The sequence below is a fragment of the Myotis lucifugus genome, unplaced genomic scaffold, assembly GCF_000147115.1.
Source record: "Myotis lucifugus unplaced genomic scaffold, Myoluc2.0 scaffold_898, whole genome shotgun sequence".
NCBI lineage: Eukaryota > Metazoa > Chordata > Mammalia > Chiroptera > Vespertilionidae > Myotis > Myotis lucifugus.
The window spans coordinates 97,700-123,457 of NW_005871946.1; the positions used below are offsets into that span (position 1 = coordinate 97,700).

The window sequence follows — 25,758 nt, forward strand, 5'->3', positions numbered from 1 at the left end:
AAAATGGGTTTTCTGGGGGCTGAAAGATTAAAGAAAGGGCCCTGGACATCAGCCCTTTTTGGGGGAAAAAAAGGCCCTTGGGTTCCAAAGTCCGGTTTTTTTCCCAGGGAGTCCCGGTGGGGAGAGAATGTCCTTCCTTCCCCCCCCCCCCCCCCCCCGCCCCTCCGTCAGGGCCTCCATGGCCCGTCCTGGAGCCAGACTCCTCCTCCCTCAGTGCCCCCCCCCGCCCCAGCCCTCATGCCAACGCGCCCAGCTCTCTCTTCTTAGCCCCTGCAAAGTGTGCCCACCCCGCCTTTTCTGCTGCCTTCGAGGTCAGAATCCATTAGAACCTGGGGTTCACTGAAGCCGAACCCGCGTGTTGGGGGCCCCGGGGGCCTTGAGCGGGGGAGCTGTGCGCCTGCTCTTCCCACATTTGGACACTCTGCAGAGTCGCAGGGTTGTGTCTGCCAGGATCCCGGAGAGCAGGGCTCGGGCTCCCGCAGGACAGGAGCAGCTGGTCCCATGATGGCCGTCCCAGAGCCAGGGTCAGCCCGAGACTCACCAGCATGTCCCTGTCGTTTTAGAACATAAAATCCTCTTTCCTCGCCCCCCCCGCCCCCACTGGCTCCCTTTCCTGCCTTCCCCTTGCTGCCTGTTTTCTGTGAGTGATGGGTGGACAGCTGCCACTTCCTCACCCCCCCAAGGCCCCACCCCTGGAGGGGCCTGGAGTCCGAGGGCCAGGGGATGACTCAGACAGTGTGTGCTGTATCCCCTCCCAGGGGCCCCTCGCTCCCCATCGTTCCCCTCTTCTCTCCACCCAGCCCTCCCCGGGCCCCAGGCCTCCCTCCACACCTCCAGGCTGCTGGCCTGCACACGTGGCCTGCTGGGAGCAGCTGCTGCAGCTGCAGCATGGACTCCTGTCTCCACCCCACTCCTCTCCTCTGGAATTCGGAGGGAGGGTCACACTCAAATCCTCCTCTATTTTTTGGCCACCACAGCCAGTCATGTGGCTTCCCTGGACGATTTTCTAGAGAAAGAATATAAACCATTTTTGTTGGCTTTTCAGATTACAATATGCAAATGGAACGTTTAGTTACTAACTCTCTGAGGAAGTTAGTTCAACAAAGATGATTTCTTTTCCTTGGCCATTTCTGGGTGGCCCTGCGGGTCCCTGCCTCTCCTCTCCTCCTGGGAGAAGCCCTGGCTTGGGGAGCCCAGGCGGCGGCACCCAGAGCCCCAGCTCCAGCCCTGGGGACTCTGCAGGCCTGTCCCCCTCCTTCAGGGGCTGGTCACTGACAAGTTCTCAGCAGCAGCTGTGACAGCCCCACCCAGAGACCTGCCCGACGGGCAGCAGCTGCGAGCTGAGCCAACCAGCCGGGCCCAGTGAGCCAAACGCACGTCCACTTCGCACTTTATCACTCGTAGGGGATGTGAGCACAGCCTCGCCTGGCAGACAGGCCCATGCCAATGCGGCGCCCTTGCTGCCACCCCTGCCGCATGTGCCACCGGGCAGGTCTGTGGGCTGGGACCCCGATCGTGTGGTGGGGACCCCGAGTTTAGAGGGGATTGCCTGTGCTTGGCAGGGACCCCGCTAGGAGCCCTCGAGAGCTCCTTGCAGACTCGCTGGGGTGGCACTTGTGCCCCTGTGAGCAAGCTGAGGCCTGGAGGGCGGCCGCACCCTGCACTCAGCTGCAGGGCAGTGGTGGGTGGGGGGGTCTGCTCCTCCCCTCAGGCCCCCAGGGAGGTTTTCAAGATGCCCTTATTCTGGTTTTCTGTAGAACACCTTTATAAAAACTGCTTTTGTCACAGTAGCAGGGCCGTACACATCCATTCTAGGAAAAGCTGGAAAAGATACAGATGAACAGATCAAAATTGGTTCTTGCAAGCAAGCCCACCTGGTGGGGACGGAGCAGGCAGAGGCCGGCGGCCTCCGTGCTGGGCCCTGTCGCCGCCCTGGTGGTGAGCGCCATTCCTCCGGGGCAGCGCCCAGAGACTGAAGTCGTGGCTGACTTCCAGGAACGGTTGTGCAGGTTATTTTTAGAGCTTTAGCTTCTTCAGGAGGGACTTGCAAAGGCTCCGTATTTTCTGTTCTCACTGAGACCTTGCGATGAGGAGGCTGTGAGGCAGATGGTTCTTTTAGAGTCAGTCGGAGGCGGGGAGGCGGGCCGGACGGTGATGGTGATCAGAGCCACGTGCGCACGCGGTGAGCTCCCGTGACAGGCCTCGCGGCTCGCAGCAGCAGGGCTGATGGAGAGCAGGACTGGAAGCATCAGCAGAAGTACATTTTCTCACCGAACTGACTAGCCTCACCCTGGTCCTGCTCTGGTCTGACGTAAGCTTACTTTCCTCCGCACGTGCTAGGCCTGCCCGTTTGGGGCCTCCAGGGCACCCCAGAGGGAACCGCCTGGTGTGTCCTGGGAAGCTGGGGTCCCTCTTGGCAGGGGGAGTCCCGTGCTGAACATCTTGCTGGCAGGAAGGGGCCAGCAGCCCAGCGCCCTGGGTTCAGAGCCTGGCCCCCCCGGGTTCGTTTCCTGGACCGGACGAGCCATTCTGCCTCCCAGATTTCCTTACCTCATCTGGGGGGGCAGCGACAGCTGCCTGCAGGGAGCGCTGGGCCCTGGCGTGGCCTGGCAATCCCAGCCGCCCCTCCCCCACCTGCCAGGCGCAGCTGACGCTCCTCCAGTTCCCTCAGCTGCCCCCACCCCCTGGCAGTCAGCCTGCTTCCCCCGCTGACCCCCCTCCCGGGTCCCCTCCCGGCTGCTGGGACCCAGGTTGGCTCTCCCGTAAGCATCTAGCCCCCCGTTTTTACAAGAGGCTCCGAGTGACTGAGGGGCCCAGCTCACACCCTCACTTGGAGGTGATGAAAGTGAAGAGCTGAGAGCTGGCCTGGAGCTCCCGCTCTTTGGTGTCTGCGCAGTAGAACCCAGGGCCTCTCCTGGGCTCCCTCCGCGCACAGGGTGGCTCTCCGTCCAGAGCTGTCCATCCCGCACGGGGACGGGTGGTGCTTGGTGCGAGGAGCTAAGAGCCCCGTTTCTGTGTTCACCAGGTGACCTGGGCCAGAGCCCGGAGGTCCGAGGTCAGCGGGCTCGGTGTGTCGGGCCTGAAGCGGGAGTCCAGCCGTTGGGGACCCCGAGACAAAAAACCAGGCTCCCCAAAATGTAGTGTGGGCCTGTGGAGATCATGGACCTTAGGCCCTGATTGTTATCCATTTCCTGCCTTTCCATTGGCACACACGTGAGCTTCTGCTTCTCAGTCTGTATGAGGAGTGTCTGAAAAGCAGCACCAGAGCCCCGGGCAGGGTGGACCTGGGGCTCAGGGTTCCATCCAGGCAGCAGCGCCACGCCCAGCAGGAGGCGGGAGCCAGAAAGCATTCGCCCACCCCCACCTGACTCTGAAGAGAGGCTCTGCTGTGACATCACGTGCCCCATTTAATATCTGTTTTATTGTGAAAGGCCATTAGCCGCTCGGTGACCGCAGGGGGGAAAGGCCAGGGTTCCCGTCCACTTTTCCGGCTGACGTGCTGCCGCTCCATCTTACGGGCAAGAGACTGATGTTCTCAGAATTGCAAACCAGTTCAGAGTCAGAGCAGCTCAGAGCCGAGCGGCTGCCGGGGTCCCGGGGCCTCTCCCTGTGCCTGCCTTGTTCCCACGTCTGTATTCCCAGTTGCATTCGAGTGCACCCCAGGGCGCAGAAAGCAGTGGCTGTCATTAGCCAGGCCAGGCTGACGTCATGAGCCAGTGTTACTCACAGGTTCCCATTTTACAGATAAGGAGACTGAGGCACAGCGCGGCGGGGTCCCTCGGCCAGGCTGAGCGTGGGGCCTCCGCAGGTCCCACCTGTTGAGCTTTGTGCTTCCCCGTCATCGCTGGCTCTCCCAGCAGCCCCAGGGCATGGGGGAAAGTGAGGCCCACGTAGCCAGTCACCTGCCTGAGGTCGCTGAGCCGCGCTGGCACTGGGAGTCTTCCCTCCGCGTCTTCCCCACCCTCACGTCACCCGGGTCTCTGTCCCTGGACAGGTCATCCCCTGGGAAACTGCCCAAGTCGAGATCTGCTCCCAGCCCGCGGAGCTGGGGCAGGCAGAGGCCTGGGCCTGCCCGAGAGCCTTGCTGGGCCGCCCTGCGCAGGCCTCACTGGGGCGCAGCCTGCTCCCAGCGGCCCTCGGCCAGGCTGGGGCACCAAAGCCTGGAACACGCTAGCTGCTTCCACAATGAGCCCCCTGTGGCTGGGCGCACAGTGCTCCCTCTGGAACTTCTGGCTTTCAAAGGCGTGGTGGCCGGTGGCGGGCCGTACCGGTAGCGCTTCCCTTTGTGTCTGTGTGTTTATTAGAAATACTGTCTCTGTAGCTCCAACCCCATGCCCACTTTGAAGTTGCTGGTACATGCGGCGGCTTTCTAGGTTTCTGTCAGCAGGCCTGCTGGGTATGGGGACGTGCCCTGCGTCAGGGACAGGGCGGGCAGCGTGGGTTCCAGGTCTTGTGGCTGGACCATGCGTCCCTTTGTCTGTCTCGGCCACAGGACGGCAGCAGGCCCGCTCCCCTGCCCCCAGGCGGTCCCCAGCCCGGCCTGCCCTGGGAATCGGTGGACATGGCCCTGTGACAAAGCACGTCTCAGCTTTTAATACCCAGACTATATATAGACCTTGGGTGGCCTGGCACAGCAGGAGGTCAGGAGAGAGCTGGAGGAGAGAGAGTGTGTGTGTGTGTGTGTGTCGGAGCGGGGAGGGGGCGGTTTAAAAAGCCCCAGGGCCAGTTTGGGCAGGAAAAGTGATAAATGGACTCCTAGGTGCAAAACACACTTCAGCATTATTTGAATTTCGAGAGAAAATAACGTTTATTGTGATCACAGATGATTCTCTTAGGAAGTTAGGAAAGAAGGACGATTAGGAACACACTGGTTTTGTAGTTGAAAAGGTGCTGTGCATGGAAGCTGTGGTCTGTAATACAGTTAGCATATTATCATTATCATTGTTGTTATTATATGATGAGGGATTATATGGCTTTGTTTGCATTTTTAAATTTGTTCTTCTTTTATGTTAAGGCAGTTTTAAGAAAAGTTTTTATATAGAGACCAAAGAGGTATTTTATTTATTTAAATTTTATTTTTATAGAGTCCATCGTGTCAGTTGCATTTGAATATTTAATGTGTTTTATAAAAGTATAACTTCCGTTGAGTGAAATGTAAATTCTGGAAAAAGATGGGTGAATTTCTTTAAAAATTAATGTGAGTTGAAAGCAGGCTCCACAGCCCTGCTCTCGCCCCCTCCCCCGAGGTTTCTGAGATGGGGGGCGGCTGAGAGGTGGGACCCGCCCACCTGGAGGGTGGCCCCCGGCCCACAGCCTCCCCCCTCTGGGAGCTCAGGGCTGAGTGAGCTTAACTCCTTCAGGCCGGGAGCTGTGGGCGGGTGGGGGACAGTGGGACTTCGTCTCGATCAGCCCTCTCCTGCCAGAGGCCTCTCAGTAGAAATGCACACCAACGTGCGCTCTTGGTCAGGGAAACAGGAGGAAGGTGACGGAGCAGAGCTGTGGCCAGCGTGTCAGGGCCTGACGCCGCCACGGGGGCACGAGGCGCAGGGACGCCGATTTCTAAGAGACTTGGCCAAGGGCAGGATCCAGAGCACACGCTCTGCGCGCCCGGGACAGGCGCAGGGACTCCCTGGCATTTTGGTCTGAGCTCAGTGGTTCCCCTGGAGTGGCCACCTCCACCTCTGCAGGCAGCTGCAGCCTCCATGGAGTGGGAGCCAGGGGGCGGGCGCAGAGGCCCAGGGAGGGACCTGATTGGCTGCCCAGGTGGCTTGATTTACCACCTAGAGGACTGAGCCCAGGAGCCTGGGCAGCACCCTGTCTGCCTGGAGACAGCCTGCCCACCGCTCCCCACAGCCAGGATTGGTGGGTCCGCGGGGAGGGGGCCCAGCCCACAGGAGGGTGGGAGAGGCCGGGGACAGACTCCCTTTCAAGAGGCAGCAAGTATTAAAATGCCATCTTGTTCCTCTGCCTGCTTTTTCCAGGCTGTTGGGGTGAGATTTTTTTCAGCATCTCACGCTCCCCGCGAGGCTGAGGGTGTGTTGCTGGACAGGGTGTATTTCTCAGCCTCCCAGGCTCCCTCGCTTCCCTTTGCCGGGGGGCCCTCCGTTTGAAGGGCTTTGGACAGGACCCGGAAAACGGGGCCACAGCGTTTGTGACTGTGCTTTCACTGCACGCGTCTCTTTAGTATTTCACATTTCAGTGAACTCACATTCATCCTTCTCAGCTTCTCCCTAAGCCTTAGTGGACACGAGACGGGAGAAGGTGGGGGCGGGTGTGCTGGGCCCCGGACAGCGAGGGCAGTGGAGCCACAGGGGGCAGGGATTCTGCAATTGGCCGCACTGCGAAGGGCCTCACCCCAGCCACCGACGTCCCTGACACACGTCCTGCTTCCTGAGACAGCACGTGGGGAAGCCCTGTGTCCCTCAGGCCTGGCCGCGGGCCTGTCCCGAGTGTCCCGGGCGCGTGGAGGGTGCCCCGTGTCCCTCAGGCCTGGCCGCGGGCCTGTCCCGAGTGTCCCGGGCGCGTGGAGGGTGCCCTGCTGGGCTCCTGGCCGTCGGGGCAGGGGCGGCGGTGGGAGGTGGTGGACGGGGGACGGGCGGCGCTCTACAGACCAGCTGCTGGGGGGACAGTGATACGTATGTTGGAGCACCTCGGGCCTTACTTTTTCTGTTTTATTTTGTTCCGTTTTTATTTCTTAATAAGCCCACCTTTTAAGTTTACTTTTCCGTAACTCATTTAAAAACAGAGCGAGCTTTTTTAGGTGGCCCGCTCGGTCTCTTCAGAAACAGGTGAAATGCCCTGGTGGCCCCCCCCACCCCCCCCAGTGGCTGCATCGCCTGAAACGGGCTCCGAGAGCCAGGGACACGCTACGTGGCATTAGCTTTCCTTTGTCAGAAGTTTGGATAATACAGGTTTTAAAAGTGGAGATCAGATAGACCAGCCACTCCCTGCAGCTGCTCACCTGTGAGCGCCCCGTCTGTTGCAGGATGTTAAAATCTTCGGTGAGGACGGAACCTGCAAGGTGGTGGAGATTCCAGTGGACATGAAGTCCCGGGACCTGTGCCAGCTGCTGGTGTACCGCAGCCACTGCGTGGACGACAACAGCTGGACCCTGGTGGAGTTCCACCCCCACCTGGGGATCGGTAGGGGCAGCGCCCGCGCTCCGCGTGCAGCCACCGCCGTGGCCTCCGCCTCTTCTCTATCTCCCCAAGAGTTCCCTTCCTCCCTCCCAGCCCTCGCCTGGGTGTAGGGACCAAGGGCCTCAGACCAGGAGGGCACCCCTCTGCTCCTCCGCCCCCTGCCCGCCCCCCCGCACGCACCCAGGGCCGTGCTCTGCGGTCTGTGCGTGGCTCCAGCTGTGGTGGCTGGTGCTCAGCTCTGACTTGAGGCACAGCCTTGGCCGGGAGGGTGTGACTGTCTTCCTCCTTTGGTGTCAGCGCTGCGTGGAGAGGAAGCCTCCTGTCCATGTCTCGCCATGTCCGTGGCAGGAGAGCCGGCCAGATGGCGTGGCTGTGTGTAAAGCTGCCTTTAAGGTCCTGCGTGTCCGCTCCCTTCTCACACGCAACGCTTTTCCTCCCAGAGCGCTGCTTGGAAGACCATGAGCTGGTGGCCCAGGTGGACAGCACCATGGCCGGCGAAAGCAAGTTCTTATTCAGGAAGAATTATGGCAAATACGAGTTCTTCAAAAATCCCACCGTGAGTCCTGTCTCCTCAGCTCGGGGGTGGAACTCGGGGTCCTGCCATCGGCACTTGGATTTCATAGGAGCAGAGCGGAGCGTACCCGGGACTCAGGGCGGCGGGCAGTGGGCCTTGGGGTCGCGGTGTAGCGAAGCACCTTCCCTCGTGCTCACGCTCCGCCCGCGGGACTCTGCCTGCACGGCCGAGGCAGCGCCTTCTCCAGGGGGAGGCGGGGGAGGCGCGCAGGCTCCGGCCTTGCAGCAGATCGGCCCGAGGCTCAGCAGAGTGAGAGCTTACTCACCTGGTGGTCCTCTGTGGAAGGACAAGTAGAGCAGTGACCATCCAGGCGTGTTGACTAGTCTCCCGGGTGTGTCTTGGCTTTCCTGGTTTTGGGGGGTTTGGCGGGGGGGTGCTTGTCTGGTGAAACACCAGGACAGGCCTTGGGCCTGCGCAGTGCGCTTCTGCACGGTCCTGAGGCAGAGGGGGACCCGGGCAGGAGGCTGGGCCCACTCGCTCTGGTGGCTTCATTACTCTGCATGCAGAAGTGAGAGATGGTGCACCCCAAACAGACGGCGCGTGACCACTCACCTCCGAGCGTCCGGAGAGGTGTGGCTCGTGCCGTGACTCACGTCACGAGTTGGGACCGTGGCAGCCCTCTGCCTCGGTGCCACTAAGCCGTGAGCGCACGTTCACGTGCAGAGCAGCAGGCACTCCCACGTCCACGGGACAGGAGGGCGTGCACAGTGCGGGCGGATGTGACCGCTGTGGGGGTGGCCGCCCCACACACCTGTGAGCATGGTCTTCCCCGCCCCAGACTGACCTTTGGCGTCTGTTTTCCCGCTTCTGCAGAACTTCTTCCCGGATCAGATGGTCACCTGGTGCCAGCAGTCCAACGGTGGTCAGAACCAGCTCCTGCAGGTACTGGGCCGACGGGCCTCAGGGTCCCAGACCGGAGTCCTCCCTGGAGCTGCCACGGCCTCGCAAAAACTTGGATCGATTCCATTCTTAATCACGGATCAGCTCAGTTCCTAATGGAGTTTAGAGAAACGAGAAATTCATGCTGACGCGGGAAATCCGCCGGAGGCCGGCTCCTCCAGAGCGAGCAGAGCCCTGTGGGCAGGACAGACTTGCCGTGGCTCGGAAGGGGGAGGGGGGCAAGGGCAGGATGGAGGGCCAGGGGCTCTCAGCTCATCACAGAGCCCATGGCACGCTCGTCTGATTGGTCAAGTCTGGGCCTAGAAACCGGGGCCTCCGCACCCCTGCGGTGGGGGGAGCACTGGCCTCGGGAGGCTCGTGCTGCTCCAGGGAAGGCGGGAACGGAAGAGGGAACACACCGCTGCCCTCAGTGCATGTGCAGCTGTAAATGACAGTGAGCCGTGCGTGCAGGCGGCCATGCTGCGCCTCCACCCAGTGTAAGAGGAGCCATGGGAGGGGGCCGGCAGGATCCAGCCCCTAGCCCTCTTTTTCTGCTGGTTGGTCACCAGGCATCTCTGCCCCTGAGAGGAGCCCTGGGAGCCCTGCCCAGGCCCTCCGGCCCCAGCAGCGTTTATTAGTCGTGGCCCACACACAGCCCTGGCCGCGAGGCTGATGGCTGCTCTAAGCGCCTGATCTGAAGTGGCTCCCGGAGGGTGGGCCCAGGTGCATCCAAACTGTCCACGTGTCCCCTCTCAGTCCAGTCCTTCCCGGCCTCACCCCAGAGCTCTGGCCTCTCCCAGGGAGGAGCCCGCTGGGCAACTGGGTTGTCCCCCAGGGGTCCTGGGAAAAGCTGGGGGTGCAGATTGCACACGGGGGCTCCCCAGGGAGGGAAGGCAGGGCACTTCCTCGCCTGCGCTGGTGGGGCAGCTTTTGGTCAGGCATCGTGGAGGTGAGGACACGGGCGGCTCTGTGCTGTCACAGGGACGCGGGGCCTGTGCCTGGTCTGCATCGCAGGGTCCACTTGAACACGAATTCTGGCCCCTCAGCACCAGTCAGACAGAGCGGTGGAGACTTAAAAGGAAGCTGATCGTTTGAAAATCCCCCTTGACCCCTAGACAGAGTCACTTGGTCACTCACTCAGAAAATGCCAGCGTCAGGGAAGCTGGTCGCGCATCTGCGACCGTGTCTGAGCCCCTGACTCCCACACCTGCCCTTCGCAGAACTTCCTGAACACCAGCAGCTGCCCCGAGATCCAAGGGTTCCTGCACGTGAAGGAGCTGGGGCGCAAGTCCTGGAAGAAGATGTACCTGTGCCTGCGCAGGTCCGGCCTCTACTGCTCCACCAAGGGCTCCTCTAAGGTGAGCTTGGCCACGCAGGGTGCAGAGTGGGCGGGGCCTCCCTCTGCATGCTCCCTGGGCCCCTGGGAGCTCCTGGCTACCTGGGCTCCGGCTGAGACAGTGGGTGATCACACAGATCTAGAACCTGCAGGCTGCACCCCTCCCCTCGGGCCCCAGCCAGCTGGAGGCTGAGGACTCGCTCCATCCCGAGGCAGAGGGGACTCATGCGGGTTACAGGCGTTTTAGGGAATAAATGCCGTTCTGCATGTATCCCCACTGGGAAGAGGGCGGGAGAGGTGCAGGCAGCTGCCGGCTTCCAGAGCGAGCCAGGTCCCCGTGGGCCTTTGCACCTCCTCGTGTCCATGTCCACCCAGCAGTGGGAGCAGGGCCCAGTGGCCTCGGCCGGGCATTTACCTCTTAGGAGCTGAGGTCTCTACTCTTGTCTGGAGGAAGAGGGAGGCGAGGCTGGGACCCCTGGCGAGGGTGCTGAGCATCAGCTTGGTTTCCTGCTGCTCCAGGGGTGTCGGCCGGGAGGGGGAGCTGGGGGCGGGTAGAGGCCAGAGAGAAGGGGCGTGGGTGGCGGGGCTCCTTCCTCTGCGAGGAGTGTCTTTCCTCTGATGGAGACGGGGCAGGTCACTTTCCCAGCGCCTGGCTCACTCACCGTCCTGGAGACGCTGAGCCTGGGGACCTGTGTGCTGGAGCTGGAGGCAGAGCTGGTGGGAGAGGATGGGGGCGGGGTGAGCTGTGGGAGCTGCCCACACAGGGAGGTGGCATGGGACCTGCCTCGGAGCCTGTGCTGACCTCAGGCTCAGAGTCCCCCCTCTCTGCACTTCGGACATTTGGTTCTGGGCTCTGACTTGGCAGAGTGCCAAGTCCGTTCTGCCGTCTTCTGTCTAGGAATGGGGAGGGGCTTCTGGTGGGGGCAGGGCGACTTGGGTTTTCACTCAGCGGTTCTCTTCCACGTGGCTGTGCCCTGTGGAATGTCTCTGTCTGCGGGAGGCGCGCAGCCTGCCCTCTGTCGGCCAGGACGGGAGCAGCCAGTCCCGTCCCGGCTAAACGCTGCCTCCTCCCTCTCAGGAGCCCAGGCACTTGCAGCTGCTGGCCGACCTGGACGACTGCAGCGTCTTCTCTGTGATCTCCGGCAAGAAGCAGTACCACACCCCCACGGAGTTCGGCTTCTGCCTGAAGGTACCTCCGTCCCCGTGGCCCTGCAGCCAGCATGGGCCCCGCTGGCCGCTTTGGAATTCAAACTGTGCATTCTCCCTGGCTTGCTGCTTTTTTCTAAAACCAGTAACATGCTTTCACACTGGATCGATTCATCCGTGTAAAGAGATTTCCTGTGTGTGAGGATGTCCATCCTGGGGGAGCGCAGAGGCCCCGGGGAGGGCGTGGTGGTTCAGAGGGGCCCCTGTGGGGAGCCCAGCCAATCTGTGTGTGTGAGTGCAGCTCCAGTCTGCCTGAGCCCGAGGCGGGCTTCTGATTGGCTCTGGGACACTCACCACGTCTTCCTTTACCTCCTTTAAAAGCCAAACAAAGTCCTGCAGGAGACAAAGGAGCTGCGGGTGCTGTGCGCGGAGGACGAGCAGGGCCGCATCTGCTGGATGACCGCTTTCCGGCTGCTCAAGGTACGTGCCTCTGTCCCTGCTCCGTCCGGGTTCTGATTGTCGGGGGCCGTCACCCCTCTTGCACGCGGGGTTTGGGGAGCTTCTCCCAGAGGCTTCCCAGGGGGAGGGCAGAGCCAGGGGCCGACCTGGGCACTGCACACGGGGTGGGGGTGGGCCCGTGCAGGTGGGACACGTAGCATCCCTGGTCTCCCCACTCGGTGCCCTAGCACCCCTACTAGGTGAGCCGACCTCGAGTGCCTCTAGGCACTACCACATGTGCCCGGGGCGTAGGGGCAGGGGGAGGGCCAGGGTGTGGGTGAGAGCGATGGGAAGAGAGAGAGAAGGACCAGGAGTCGGGCACAGGGAGCTCGCGGGAGGGTGGATTGCTTTCCTGGCCAACTTTTAGACTCCAGGCTGCACGAGAGTCAGGGTCCCCAGGCACACGTGACTCCGCGGCAGAGCCGAGAGGTGGCCAGGGCAGGGGGTGCCGCCAGGCAGTGAGTTCTAAGGAAGTTGATGGGGTGGGACTCCTGGGGACTGTGCCCCAGACCGCAGCTTCTCAGCAGGGGCCACAGCGAGTCCCAGGCTCTTCAGTCACAGGGCGCCTGGGATGGGGGAGCCCCCCTCACCTTCCGTCCCCACACTCGTCGGAGCAAACACCCCTCGGACCCCACGTCCCTCCCAGCCCTTGTGTTCACAAAGCCCACGCCCGTGATTGATCAGGAGGAACTTGGCTGGGCAGGGACCGGAGGGAAGTTGGCTCGCTGACCTGGCGCCAACACAGGGCGTGGTCCAGGAATCTCATCACTAAGCCCCCAGCCCCCTACCGCTTCCAGCGGGGCAGACTCCAGGTGGAGCCACAGCGGAGGCTCGGCCCAGACTCCCCTCGGGACGCACGGGACGGCCCCGCACGGGCTCCCGCGTCTCTGCCCCAAACCTTGGTTTGTGTGATGTCTGCCACTGAGACGGAGGGTCCAAAATTACAATTTACTGATGAGACGGAGGGTCCAAAATTATAACTTACCGTTTCCTAGAAACGGTGGTGCTGAGATGGGGTGTCCGGCTCCTTCCCAGGCCACTTCTGAAGCTAAACGTCCATCAGGGCTGGCTGAGGGCGTCAGGGCGTCCGTCCACATCCACAGGAGCGCTCTGCAGCCAAAAGGCAGGAGGCAGCTCGCTGGGTCCCCCTGTGGACGCAGCGGGAATAGCAGCCCAGAGCAGCCCAGAGCAGTGTGTGCAGAGCGCACTGGGGCAGGAGGGGGTGGAAACCTGTTTTCTGTAACGTGGAGCCCGTGCTTCCCAGCCTCCTTTTGACCATGCCCCCCCCCCCAAGCATCTCTAAAATCCTGACCCCTCCCTCCCCCCGTGACACAGAATCCTAATTATTCAAACAGCGAGCTCCTGTTCACATGGAGGAAGCCTGAAAGGCCATTCACTTGGTCTAAACAAGCTTCCAAAGAACATGGCGTCCATGAAAGAGGAAAATAAAAGAAGGAAAGGACTGGAAGTCCCAAGGAAGACATCACTGAGGACTTGTTTAAAAAACAATACGAAGTGATAGGAAAAAACAGCAAAGTTTCAAAACATATAATAGCTGAAATGCATAAATACGTCGCAGTTTTTATTTACATACTGTCTGTGAGGCCCTAGAACCATAAGAAATGCAAAAAATTCACGGTTAATAACTCACTCTCGAATTGCCCCCCTTAGAAGTCCAGTTGCCCCCCGTGGGACGTGTGCCCCACACGGAACCACTGGTGTAGCGGCTAGTGGACGGAGAAAGTAGAGATTTGGGGAGAGCAGAGTGGCCGTGGACGTGAGCAGAGGGGGGGGCGACAGTGAAGGTCCCCCGTACTTGGGTGACGTGTCTGTTGTGCACGTGTGTGACCTGTTCTGGGAAAAGCAAAGTGAACTGGGCGTGAGGGGCCCCGAGGGGCTCCCAGCCCCCCTCCCCGCCCCCCCCCCCCCCCCCGACACCGGCACTGACTCTGCCTCTGGCCCGCAGTATGGAATGACCCTCTACCAGAACTACCGGCTCCCCCACCACAGAAAGGCGGCCTACCTGAGCTCCCTCTCCGGGCCCGTGGTAAGTGGACCGTGCCGTCCCATCCGCTGTTCACAGACAGCCGCCCCCATGTCTCGTGCAGTCGGGGTTACGGGGGAGGGGGGAGCGCAGGCCTGTGGTCCCAGAGAAGCCAGCCTGTCCCCCGCACCCCCTGTCCCAGGGGCTGCTGCCATCCCTGTCCCGCCTGCAGCCCCCGGACGGTTAGGTGGATGCTCCGCTCAGCGTGCAGGGGGCAGTGGCGGCCTGGACTCCCTGAGGGCTGCCCTCTCACCTTTGCCTCCGGCCCTGAGACCTGGGTGCCCTTGGCCATGCCGCTGGGCCCTTCGCTGGTGAGGGTAGAGCGGAGTGCCCCCCGGTTCTCAGGACGCTGCCTTCCCAGAGGCGCAGACACGCTCGTCCTCCCAGTGTGCGGTCTTCGTGGCCTGTGTCCCTTCCCAGGGCCTCTGTCCCTCACGCCACACCAGAGGCCTGTGTCCCTGCACTCGCGTGCCCACAGGAGGGGCCATTTCTTAGTCTCAGGAGAGACCAAACCCATTGTCGGTGAAGGGCCCGTCTGTCTGCCCCTGAATCTCCACCCGCACCTCAGAGTTGGGAGGGGTGTCCCGGGCCCTCCCCTGGCGCCTGGGACTGCTTCGTGCCAAGCGCCCCGAGTGCTCTGGCAGTTCCTGTGCTCAAGACCCGCTCCCCCCTGCAGCGCAGCGTCTCTGAGAGCTCCCTCGTGGCCATGGACTTCTCCGGGCAGACCGGAAGAGTGATCGATAACCCCGACGAGGCTGAGAGCGCAGCCCTGGAGGAAGGACACGCCTGGAGGGTAAGGGTACGACAGCCCCTCCCCAGCGGGACCCCTGCCTCGCGCTGCTCCAGGACAGTGGCTCTTAGGTGTTGGCCAGGGGGTAAGGAGTTGGGGAGGGAGGGCGGCATCGAGATGACTGGTCTGCAGCACCCCCTTCCCGCCTCCTGTCCCCTGGGCGCCCCAGGAAGGACCCGGACAGGAGCAGGGGCGCCGGGGCCCACACACAGAACGGTCCCTGCTGAGGCGTTGTCAGGGCCTGGGTGAGCCCACGCCTCGTGGCTCCACCACCGAGCGGCTCCGTGGCCTCGAACCATCCTTCACCTTCCTGCTCTCCAGATGGAAGAACGGCACCCAGCACCCACGTGTCTCTGAGTCTGAAGACAATGCCCGAAGCAGGAGCTGCAACTCTGGCTCCAAAGCGCTCCCTGAGCTCGGAGCGTGCGGGGAGGGTCCCACGGCAGGGGGTGGGGGAGCCTGTGGTTTCTGCTGAGATTTAGCCAACTCCCCACATGTCTCCCATGGGAAACAGCCCGGAGCCCCTGCCTTGGTCGGCGGGGTGGGGTGGGGGGCGAGGGGAGACACCATCAAGAGCACGCCTGCACGGTGCTCCCACCTGCACGGTGCTCCCGCCTGCACGGCGCTCCTGGCTCCGCTTTACCCACTGGGACCCGCAAGCTCGTTGTTCTCCGTGGGCAGACAGGCTCAGGCGGTCACTCCAGGGGCCAGGCCCCGTCCTCCCCGGGCAGGACGCCCCGAGCGGCGTCGACGGGGTCGTGGCCCTGCCCATCTGCTGGCAGCACTGACGTGGCATTTCCCTTGCAGAGACGCAGCACCAGGATGAGCGCCCTGGGCAGCCAAAGCCCCCTCGCCCACTCCTCCCTCAACACCGGTACGTGGGCTCTGCCTGTGTGTGGCTCCCCCCCCTCCCCCCCCCCACACACACACACGCCGTCCGCCCCGAGTGCCCGCCGGGCCTCAGGAAGGGGCCCGCCCGCCACACCGCTGTGCTCGGGCAGCCCCCCACAGGGCCGGGACCCAACCTCCCTCTCTCCCTCCACAGTGATTCACAAGAGCCAGCACTGGTTCCATGGCCGCATCTCCAGGGAGGAGTCGCACCGCATCATCAAGCAGCAGGGGCTGGTGGACGGGTAAGCGCGGGCAGGCGCTGAGGGCCGTGCAAGGCGGGCGCGTGGTCCGTCCGGCCTCACTCCTGGGCGGGGCAGAGGGAGGTCCGCACTGAGCAGACGAGGGCACGCAGGGCGTGTGCTGCACGAGGCCTGTCCACCAGTGAGGGTCGCCATTTCTGCGCGTGCTCTCACCTAGCCGCCTGTGCTGAAGGGAGCGCACAGGCCAGTCGCTCTGATCAGTAAGGCGCTGGGCACCTGTGTGCCCTCCGTCAGCATCGCGGAGAGCACACAGCCCAGCCCACAGCCGACCCGGGTCCTCTCTCTCGCCTGGGCCAGCTCCGGGCTGGGATGGCTTCCTGCGCCTCTGGTGGCTGGCGCTGGCTAGTGGCCATAGCGACGGGGTCACTGGGCATGTCTCCTGGCGTCGTTGGCGCTGTGGCCCTCCCAGGGCCCTCGAGGTCCAGAGGGCGAAGCCTGCACATCCACTCGGCATCCCTGGGGGCACTGGCCAGGGGTGGGGTGCAGCCTGTGACTGAGGGGGCGGCTCCTGCAGCAGCGGGTCCGAGGCGGTGGGTCCCCGCAGAGCTCACCGCCCACTCCTCGCCCGCACAGGGGCCGCGCTGGGGCTCCTCCCTGACTGGGCAGTGAGACGCCCGGCCACTTCCCGGTCCGCTGGCCATGCTGGGTCTGCCCACCATGGTCTGGGAAGCTGCCGAACCCAAAGCACAATCCTTTGCCCTTCACCGTTGAAGTCTTACTGTGGGAATCTAAAGCCTGGCCTAGGAGGGAAGAGGGCTGTGCGCCCCCCTCTGCTGCTCCCGGCTTCAGAACCTGCTCTCTGACTGTCCCCTCCCCCTCTTTCTGCCTCTGCCCCCTCTCCTTTGGGACCTTCTAGAGCAGCGGTTCTCAACCTGTGGGTCGCCACCCCTTTGGGGGTTGAAGGACCCTTTCACAGGAGTCGCCTAAGACCATCGGAAAACACATATATAATTACATATTGTTTTCTGATTAATCACTGCTTTCATTATGTTCAATTTGTAACAATGAAAATACATCCTGCACATCAGATATTTACATTATGATTCATAACAGTAGCAAAATTACAGTGATGAAGTACCAACAAAAATAATGTTATGGTTGGGGGTCACCACAACATGAGGAGCTGTATTAAAGGGTCGCGGCGTTAGGAAGGTTGAGAACCACTGGTCTAGAGGGAACCAGGGCGAAGCTGTCGTTGCCTCTAAGAAGGGCCCTTCCTCCCGACCCAGCAGCGTCTACGCTGTAAAAGGAAGGGGTCGCGGAAGGGACAGCTGAACACTCCTAACAATAAAGACTTTTTAAATAAAAATGGGAAACAACAACAACAAACAAAAAATTAACTGACATCCCGTCCATGTTCCCATATCCCCAGTTGCTTTAAAAAAAGTCCTTGACATTCAGTTGGTTTGGATCGGGGTCCACAGTGCACTTGGCCCGTGTGTCTCTACGTCTCCTCGAGGGGCGTCGGCGCCCCCGGCACTCGTGCCCGGCCTGGCCTCTCGCCCCGCCCGGGCCTGGCTGCAGCAGGGGCACCATGGCCTGCTGGGACGGTCCGGCCGTGCGCAGCCTCGGGGCTCCTGGGGAGCGGCCTGGGGTGCGAGGAGGGCTCCGTCCTCCGCTGGGCCTGGGTCCTCCCGTGCGCCCAGCGTGGGGGCAGGGCTCGGGCCGTGGGCCTGACCCGCCCTGGCCGGGCCCCCCTTGCATTCACCACGTGGCTTCGGCCTGCTCAGCGTCAGTGTTTCCTTAAGGGAACAAACTCGTCCTTTTCTGGCCGACGACCCCTTCGTTTCTCAGTGAAGTCCGTTCCCTCGTCGGGTACGTCCTCGCTTTCCTGGATCCTAGCTAGTGACAAGTGAGGTTCTTCTTTTTTAACTCGGGAATTTAGACTCTTAGGTTTGATTTATTTCAACCAAAATGTGTTCTTCCTGACGCTGCCTGTGCCGTCCTGGTCAGCAGGGCCCCTTCCTCGTGGCGCCCAAACCCCGTGACCAGCCCTGAGCCCGGTGACCTCGAGGACAGGAGACAGTGCAGGAGGCGCCAGGACCCAGAGTCCCCAGTCGGGGAACGTGACAAGTCCTGACGCCCGTTTCTCTCTCCCACGAAAAGCCCCATGCTTTCCGCAGACGGGAGAGCGTGCACTGCCCCCCAGCACTGCCGGTCACGCTGCTGTTGCCGAGGGAGCTGGAGGCGTGCAGCCCTCCCTGCTCTGGAGCTCCTGCCTCCTCCGCTGGGAGGCCCTAGTGAGGACCTTACCTCACGGGTGTGGTGCGCCCCACGCTGACGGCCTTTATCCTGTAAACGTGGGGAGGTTCCCACGGACACGTCACTCGGGGGGATGCGCAAGTCCCTTTAGTCCTTAGGAGCTCAGAGCCAGGCCCCCCCCCGCCGAGTCCTCCAAGTTCTTATGTGGTCGGCGTCATTGCTTCGGCTCCTTTTTGGTTTTTGAAGAGAGTGGGTCAGGTGCGCTTTTTAAATACACGCAAACGTGCTCGCTGCCTGTCCTGCTCCCGCCTCGCCCGCGGGGAAAGCCAAGCCGCCGGCTGCGTGTACAACTGTCGCAGGGAGGTCTGCTCGCTCCCGCGGCTCCAGGCTCCAGGCTCCAGGCTCAGGCTCCGGCACGCATCTCCTGCTCTTGCTGGTGTCTTTGCCGGTGAGTTCTTAGAAGCGGAGTGTGAGCGGCAGGCAGAGGCTTAGGTGACGCCTTGCACTGTTGCCAGGGTTTCCTCGGCGGTGGGCACCTCGCCACGCTCCCCGACACCAGGAGAGCGGGAAGGGCAGGCCTTTCCCTCGGGCCTAGGCTAAGGCGTTGGAGAGGGGGTTTCTGCGGGTGCTCTCGGTGACACAGTTTTCCTCACGTGGTCACATTGGTCGCTGCTGACCCCTGTCCACAGTCCGGACAGCCTGGTGTACAGCTTGGCTTGCCCCACTTGTTCGGTCAGCTTCCTGGGCTTGTATCGTTTCTTTCTTCCCTCCTTCCTTCCCTCCTCTTTTCCTTCCCTGTTATTTAGTAGTCCCACAGCTACTTACTCCAGTTGTCACTGTATCACCGAGGGTCCCTCTGAAAGCAGGGAGGGTGACCCCTAAGCCATACGCGGTGCTTCCTGTCCACGGGGTCGGGCACACGGGGAGAGTGGCCTAACTCTGAGCCCCGTTAGCTGATAAGCTTTGCATTTTTGTTTTTGTTTCTTTTTTTGGGGGAGGGGTTCCCAGGGCCCCCAGCATAGACTGCTCGGTGGAAGGCAGAGCTTAGGGAACCTGTGATGACCTGTTCCCACCCTGAGCTGCATCCGAAGGGAGCCCCAAAGTGTTCCTGGGGTGGCACCGCTGGCCACAGTGCCCCTGCCCTGGTGCACAGGAAGCTGAGGGGTCCGCCTCCCGGGGATGTGTCACCAGGCAAGTGCAGACCCTTCGCCTTGGCCCGGGGGCCCGGCCAGCGGCCCACTTTGCCGCCCTCTGGTGGGGGCCTGGGGCTAGATCAGCACACGCTGCCCCTGGTGTCAGCTCCGCAGGGCAACACAGGACAGGGCAGCCGGGTAGTGGCCTCCACTCACACCTGGAGGAGAGTGAGGGCAAGAAATACACCCAGGAGGGGCTGCGGTCCCCACACATGCACCCCCACCACCCGCAGGGCTCCTGCCGAGCAGCGGCCGCGCTGCCTAACGGGGTGCAGCCTCATCCGAGGTGCATGCTCCCCGCCATCAGGGCTCACCCTGACCCTCCCCTGCGCCGGCGCGTCTCCCTCGTCTGCCTCTGTCTCCCATGGACCCTGGTTCTGAGCAGAAGCCAGTTCTTCTAGAACAGCCGTGGGCAAACTACGGCCCGCGGGCCGGATCCGGCCCGTTTGAAATGAATAAAACTAAAAAAAAAAAAAAGACCGTACCCTTTTATGTAATGATGTTTACTTTGAATTTATATTAGTTCACACAAACACTCCATCCATGCTTTTGTTCCGGCCCTCCGGTCCAGTTGAAGAACCCATTGTGGCCCTCGAGTCAGAAAGTTTGCCCACCCCTGGTCTAGAATGTGCCTTGGGCTGGTGGGTCGGGTGTCGCATTTGGGACAGGAGAGCTGCTGAGGCCGCCTCGGAGTCTCTTGGGGGCGTCCAGGGTGGACGTCCCCGCCCGTGGAGGGCCTGGCCTGTGACGGGACGTGGCCCAGGGCGCCCCACGGAGGCTGCTCCTTCCCTCTGCGATGCTGTCCGGTCGCGGCTCGCCCTGAGCTCTGCCTGCCTTCCCTCGAGGCCTCGCTGGCTTCCGGCCCCGCCTTCTGCTCTGAGGAGGAGCCTTTTCTTCATCGCAGACTCCTGGTCCCTGCTGACCTGGGTCCATCCATCCCTGCTGTTCACTCTCTGCCCAGATCTGGCCAGGCTGCCTTTGGCCGTCACCTTTGAGCTTCCTCACCCCACGGACCGAGTGTTCCAGCCGCACCCCCTTCCCCTGAGCCGCAGGGAGCCCTGGGTCCTCAGGGAGTGATGTGAGAGTCCCCGTCCTGGGTGTGCGGGTGCTGCTGCACAGAGGCCAGCGCACGCCGAGGCCTCGAGCATCGTGGCTCCCGGGGAAGCGTGTGTGCACGTGTGTGTGCCTGTGTGCGCGTGTGTGTGTGTGCGTGTGCGCATGGGCAGGTGTGCGCACTGAGTCTGGAGTTTCACACTGACGGTCAGTCACCTTCCCTTCCCAGGCTCTTCCTGGTCCGCGACAGCCAGAGCAACCCCAAGGCTTACGTGCTCACGCTGAGCCACCACCAGAAAATCAAAAATTTCCAGATCTTACCTGTGAGTATTGCTGTCATCCTGCTAATCCTCGTTTCTGCTGGTTTTATTCTTAATGCAGTTTTCAGGTTATAAACTAACCGGACTGCAGAGCAGTCAGTGTCAGACTGTCCACGCTCACGGGGGGAGATGCTTAAAGGGTGTCCCGGGAGACTCTTCTGGGAGGGGGAGCTGTTTCCTGGCCGCGAAGGGGGCGCGGGCCTGTGCCGGCCAGGCCCCTGTGGCTCTAACCTGGGAGTGTCTTGTCTCTCTTAGTGTGAGGAGGAGGGGCAGGTGTTCTTCAGCCTGGACGACGGGAACACCAAGTTCTCCGACCTGATCCAGCTCGTCGACTTCTACCAGCTCAACAAGGGGGTGCTGCCCTGCAAGCTCAAGCACCACTGCGTCCGCGTGGCCTTGTGACTCGCCCCGCGCGGCCCGGCGGCTGGGGCGCACCCACGTGGCCTGGTGGCCCCAGACCCGCCTGAGCTGGTGGCTGGAGGGAGATCACACTGGAAGGAGTAGGAGGCCTGTGCATGGTTGAAAACACACTTTGATTCTGTACCTGGGGAGCGGAATCGTTTCCCTTGGTGCCAACCCCCAATATTGGATAGTCCTTGGATGTAACGGTGATTTGTGGCTCGGACCCTGCCAGCCAAATCAGGGGCTGAAAGAGCGAGTGCTAAATTTGAGGAAAACTGGAAGGAGCGTCCTGGCGGGGCCACGTGAGAATCGTAGCAGTGATTGGAAATAAACTCTTGCCCTGGAATAATCTTGACAATTGAAACTGACATGTTTACTTTTTTGTATTGATCCCTTTTTTTGCACTCCTTGTTTTCAATGTTGTATTCAGCCCCTGGTGGCGGGGACACGGCTGTGCAGCGCATACAAGACGGAGAGACAGTTTCAAGCGGACGGGCACACGTTGCCGACGGAGCACAGAGGTATCGGAGGGCGGGCCCGCCTGCAGGTCACCGCAGGCGGCTTCAGCGTCCGGAGAATCGGCACCCTCGCCCTTCCCCGTTTACCGGAAAAGCTTCTAAAAAACCCAGGCGTCGCCTGTGGTCGGCATCGGACAGCTTCGTGGACCAGTCAGCAGCCACGTCCGTCACTCGCTCTCCACACAAGGTGCCGCGCTCGTGCTCCCAGGTGCCGTCTTCCGCAGCCAGGAGCCTTCGTTTCCGGGGACGCCCCATGCCACGCCCGCAGGGCCGAGTCCCCCGCTGGTTGGAGACAGGCAGCTTTCTTGAGACTCTGCTACTCTCGTCTGCCCGTGGTCCGTCCGCCGGCTCACCTGCCGCCTGTTCTAGAAGGATCACCGCCTGACCCTGCGGTGGCCTGAGTCTCTTCATGGCTGTCCTCCCTTGGGGACTCAAGGTTCTGATAAGAAAATGTCACCCGCTTAGCTTCCTGCAGAGACCCGCAGGTTTCCACGGTGACACGGATGGAAACATTGAAAGGGCACCATGTCTCCGCCCAGATTTGTGAGTTTCCATGGTGACACGGATGGAAACCTTGAAAGGGCATGTCCCCGCTCGGATTGGCGGGTTTCCATGGTGACACGGATGGAAACATTGAAAGGGCACCATGTCCCAGGCCTGATTCCTGGGTTTCCATGGTGACACGCATGGAAACATTGAAAGGGCATGTCTCTGCCCAGATTGGCGAGTTTCCATGGTGACATGCATGGAAACATTGAAAGGGCACCATGTTCCAGGCCTGATTCCCGGATTTCCATGGTGACACGGATGGAAACGTCAAAAGGGCATGTCCCCGCCCAGATTCCGGTTTCCATAGTGACATGCATGGAAACATTGATAGGGCATGTCCCTGCCCGGATTGGCGGGTTTCCATGGTGACAAGAATGGAAACATTGAAAGGGCACCATGTTCCAGGCCTGGATTCCTGGGTTTCCATGGTGACAAGGATGGAAATATTGAAAGGGCACCATGTTCCAGGCCTGGATTCCTGGGTTTCCATGGTGACAAGGATGGAAACATTGAAAGGGCACGTCCTGGCCCAGCTTTGCGGCCTGTGCCTGATGCCCCCGGCCTGAGACCCCGGCACGGGAGGCAGCCGGCGGCCTCTGCCGCCTCGTCCCTCACAGCAGCTGGGGACGTGGACCAGCCCCGTCAGCAGGACACTGCTTCCCGCTCCGGGGCCGCTCGGACGGTGCCCGGCCCAGAGGGGTGTCCCCAGGTCTGAGAGTGGCCGTGTCTTTCTCTTCTTTGGTCTCTGACGAGCACACAGCCCTCTGTGGTGCAAGTGATTTTCTTGTCTAGTAGCAGTTCCGCCGTTGACTGGCCTCTGCATGTGCCCCCCGACCCACCGCGGGGCCCCCGAAACACAGGCCGGCCTCGGGCCGCACCGTGGGTCAGTCAGTGGAGGGGAAACTGTTACTCTACAGGCCACACTCTGGTTGTTTTCTGTGCCTGTCCATTTATGCAGATGAAGAAGTTTTAGTAAGACGTTTTTAGCTATAGTTACTCAATTGTGTTTTCTTTTTTGTACCCAGTTTATCTTTCATAGCCTTGACCTTAGGCGGGCCTCCATTGTGCTGGCGGGCGCTGCCCGGACCACCGCGGGACTGACTCTGACGCCGCCACCCCTCGCTGGCTGGAGGCGACCCCTGAGCCGGGCCAGGTCCCGGCCTTTCCTGTTGAGGAGGCCAGGCCCAGCCGTGAGACGAGGCCCGCCCCCCTCCCCCGTAGATGCTAGTGTTTGCGGCATTTCATATTTATACGCACGCGTTTTATTTAAAGGACAGCAGGAGCCCGACTCTGACTCAGTTTCGCATGTAGCTGTGTGCCCGGCCCTTGGCACCTTCCCGGCCTCCGTGGATGGATGGCGAGTGCAGGTTTGGCACAGGGCGTCCTCGCCCTGCCCGGCCGGGAGGGCCCCCCGACAGCAGCCGGTCCCTGGACGAGGCCGCGTCCACCCGCCAGCCAGGGGCTGAAGACATTCGGCCTTTATTTTTGTATTTCGGTGACGTGAATGTAAACGGGACAGCTCAGGGTCGTGGGGAGCCTGTTGGGTTTTTATCTGCCTGTGATTTCTTTTCTTTTCAAGTGATACTCGTGTAACAGCCTGGGCTCAATCGAGAAGGAAGACGCCGGTGTTCCGGGTGTCGCGCCCCCAGCCTGCTGGGGGAGAGTTCCAGGATGCTTTTTTGTTTGCTAAACTTTGAAGAAATATGTGCCTCAGTCTAGAAGTCTTGTCTTCTCTCCTCTGCACGTGACACCTGGCAGTCTGACCAGCCGTCTCACCTTTCGGGGTGGGACCGGCTCGCGGGAGAGTGGGATGTCGGCGAGCCGCGGTCCAGGCGTGCGGAAGGTGCAGGGACAAGCTCTACTCATGTGCTTTGCTCCTCTTTGTACATAGCTCCTCAGCTCATGAACCTAAGTATACACTTTCAGGTATTTTTGTACCAATAAGGGACTGGTGATCTGTTTCTTGTAATTTGAAATAAACATTAATAAACATACAGTGTTCTTCATTTTCCATGGTGTGTGCTGTCTCTTCATTTTGAACGCCGCCAGCTGGTCAGTAGCCGAAACTCTTTAGAAGGCATGTGGGATGGTGACGGCGTGCCTCCAGGCACCGGGCGGGGGGCGGGCCGCTGGCGTGGAACCGGCACGCGGGGGGCGAGTTCCTGGGCCCCACGGAGTCTGGGTCTCAGGTCAGTCACCGGGCTGAGTGGGCCCCGTGCTGGGCCCCACGGGTGCTGGACAGCCCAGCGGGCCTCCTGCAGCCCCGGTGCAGGGACGGCCCTGGAGGCGCCAGGCACCATCTCCACTCGGGGTTCGCGAGCACCTCACGGACCCATCCGCACTCCCATCTGACAGCTACGCCAGTGGGACAGGTCACACGGCTGTGGCCTCACCTGGGGCGCGATGTGCTTCAGGCCGCCCGCCCCACCCACGCAGAGAGGGTGCAGTCCTGTCACCGCGGCCTTGCCCACCCGCAGGAGCTCCCTGGGGCGTCACGGCGCTCCTGTCCTTGTTTTCGGGAGGGTCCTCTGCGCCTGCAGCTCGCCCCTCTGTGGCCCCCGACCTGCGCCCGGCCCGAGCCCCCATCTCCCTCCCCAAGGCTCACCGTCCATCCTGGCCCTGCCCCAGGTCAGGCTGTGCCCTGCCCTCACCAGCACACCCCGGGCGGCGGTCCGTCCTCACTGCCGTGTCCGCATCAGGCCGTCTCCTCCAGGTCTCCACGCGCCTGGCTGCCCGGGGCCCTTCCTTTCAGAGCCGCGCTAACCTTCACCTGTTCTGGGGAAAGTCCGCGGTAGTTGACCGAGACGGTAACATGGAAGAAGAATGCGCATCACTGAGGGGGTGGGCAGGTGGAAAGTCGGGCGAAGAGACTCCTAAACCAAGGGCCTGAGTCTAAGAAATAAAGAGCGGACATCCCCGTGGCCTCGAGACGGCTACAAAAACGCCCTCAGCTTTAAGTGGCCAAAACAAGGAGGCCCCTGACCGGTGGGAGGAGCCAGGGTGCCCCTGAGGTAGGAACGGCCGGCCGTCCAGAGGAGCGCCCTCCCCGCCGAGGCGTGCGAAATGCCCGGGGCTCGACACAGACAGCCTGCCTGTCAGCTCTTCCTTAACCTGCCGCACAGGTGGACCCACAGCCCCAACCGCCGGGCACAGCACAGTCTGAGCTCAGCCTCTGGCAGGCACTGGGCCGACCGTGGCTGACCCAGCCTCCAGGGTCACAGTCAGACCTGGAGAGAACAGGGCATTGCTCGTGCCCCAGGAAACCACGCATCTGAGTTCTTCTCTTTTCTAATCCTCACCTGAGGCTGCTTTTTCCATTGATTTTTATTCATTTTTAGAGAGAATGGAAGGGAGGGAGGAGGGGAAGAGAGAGAGAGAACTTTCGATGTGAGAGAGACCCGGCGATTGATTGGTTGCCTCCTGCACGCGCCCTGACCAGGGCCAGGGATGGAACCTGAAACTGAGGCCCTTGCCCTTGATCAGGAATCGAACACGCAACCCTTCTGTCCGAGGGCCAGCACTCTAACCACCGAGCAACCCACCCAGGGCCCCCTGAGTTCTTACCACGGCTTCCCCTGTGCCACAGGGAGACTTTCAGGGAGGATGGGGGCGAGGGCCTGCGATGAGCTGCAGGCGGCATCCTGCAGGGTCGGGTGGCTTTGGTCGGACCTGACCTTGCATTTCTCCCCTTGAGGGTCACCTGGGACCCAGGCCACCAGAACCCAAACCCAAAAGGCCAAACGCCAGGGATGAGAAGTGGTCCCCTGGGGGCAGGCGGGTCAGCTGCCCCGTCTTCGCTCGAGGCTGCAGCTGCCAGCCGATGCCTCTGCAGCTCAGACGCTTCGGGGCGTGGCGCTCAAGGGTCACGTCACCCACCACCGGAGCTGCCCACATGGGGGCTCCCACCTGGGGGCCCCGGGAGGCGGGATTAACCCTGTGGCCGCCCTGGAGGGCGCGGGTGAAT

The 25,758-nt window shown here is 61.7% G+C and overlaps 1 protein-coding gene across 7 annotated transcripts in view; it reads left to right on the top strand.

Annotated features, from left to right (window-relative positions):
* The window catches only part of GRB10 (growth factor receptor bound protein 10), a 56,497-nt gene extending 32,692 nt beyond the window's left edge, over positions 1-23,805 (top strand). For 5 of the 7 annotated variants that reach the window (XM_023747521.1, XM_023747524.1, XM_023747523.1 and 2 more), the window contains 12 exons: positions 6,986-7,142; positions 7,580-7,695; positions 8,527-8,595; positions 9,813-9,950; positions 11,007-11,117; positions 11,456-11,554; positions 13,539-13,619; positions 14,293-14,415; positions 15,214-15,280; positions 15,452-15,539; positions 20,235-20,328; positions 20,581-23,805. In XM_023747521.1, coding sequence (XP_023603289.1) covers positions 6,986-7,142; positions 7,580-7,695; positions 8,527-8,595; positions 9,813-9,950; positions 11,007-11,117; positions 11,456-11,554; positions 13,539-13,619; positions 14,293-14,415; positions 15,214-15,280; positions 15,452-15,539; positions 20,235-20,328; positions 20,581-20,727 — 1,290 coding nt within the window. In that variant the 3' untranslated portion in view covers positions 20,728-23,805. The remainder of the gene's footprint in view (positions 1-6,985; positions 7,143-7,579; positions 7,696-8,526; positions 8,596-9,812; positions 9,951-11,006; positions 11,118-11,455; positions 11,555-13,538; positions 13,620-14,292; positions 14,416-15,213; positions 15,281-15,451; positions 15,540-20,234; positions 20,329-20,580) is intronic. The other 2 variants (XM_023747522.1, XM_023747527.1) reach the window with 1 other exon arrangement.
* Positions 23,806-25,758: the final 1,953 nt, after the last annotated feature.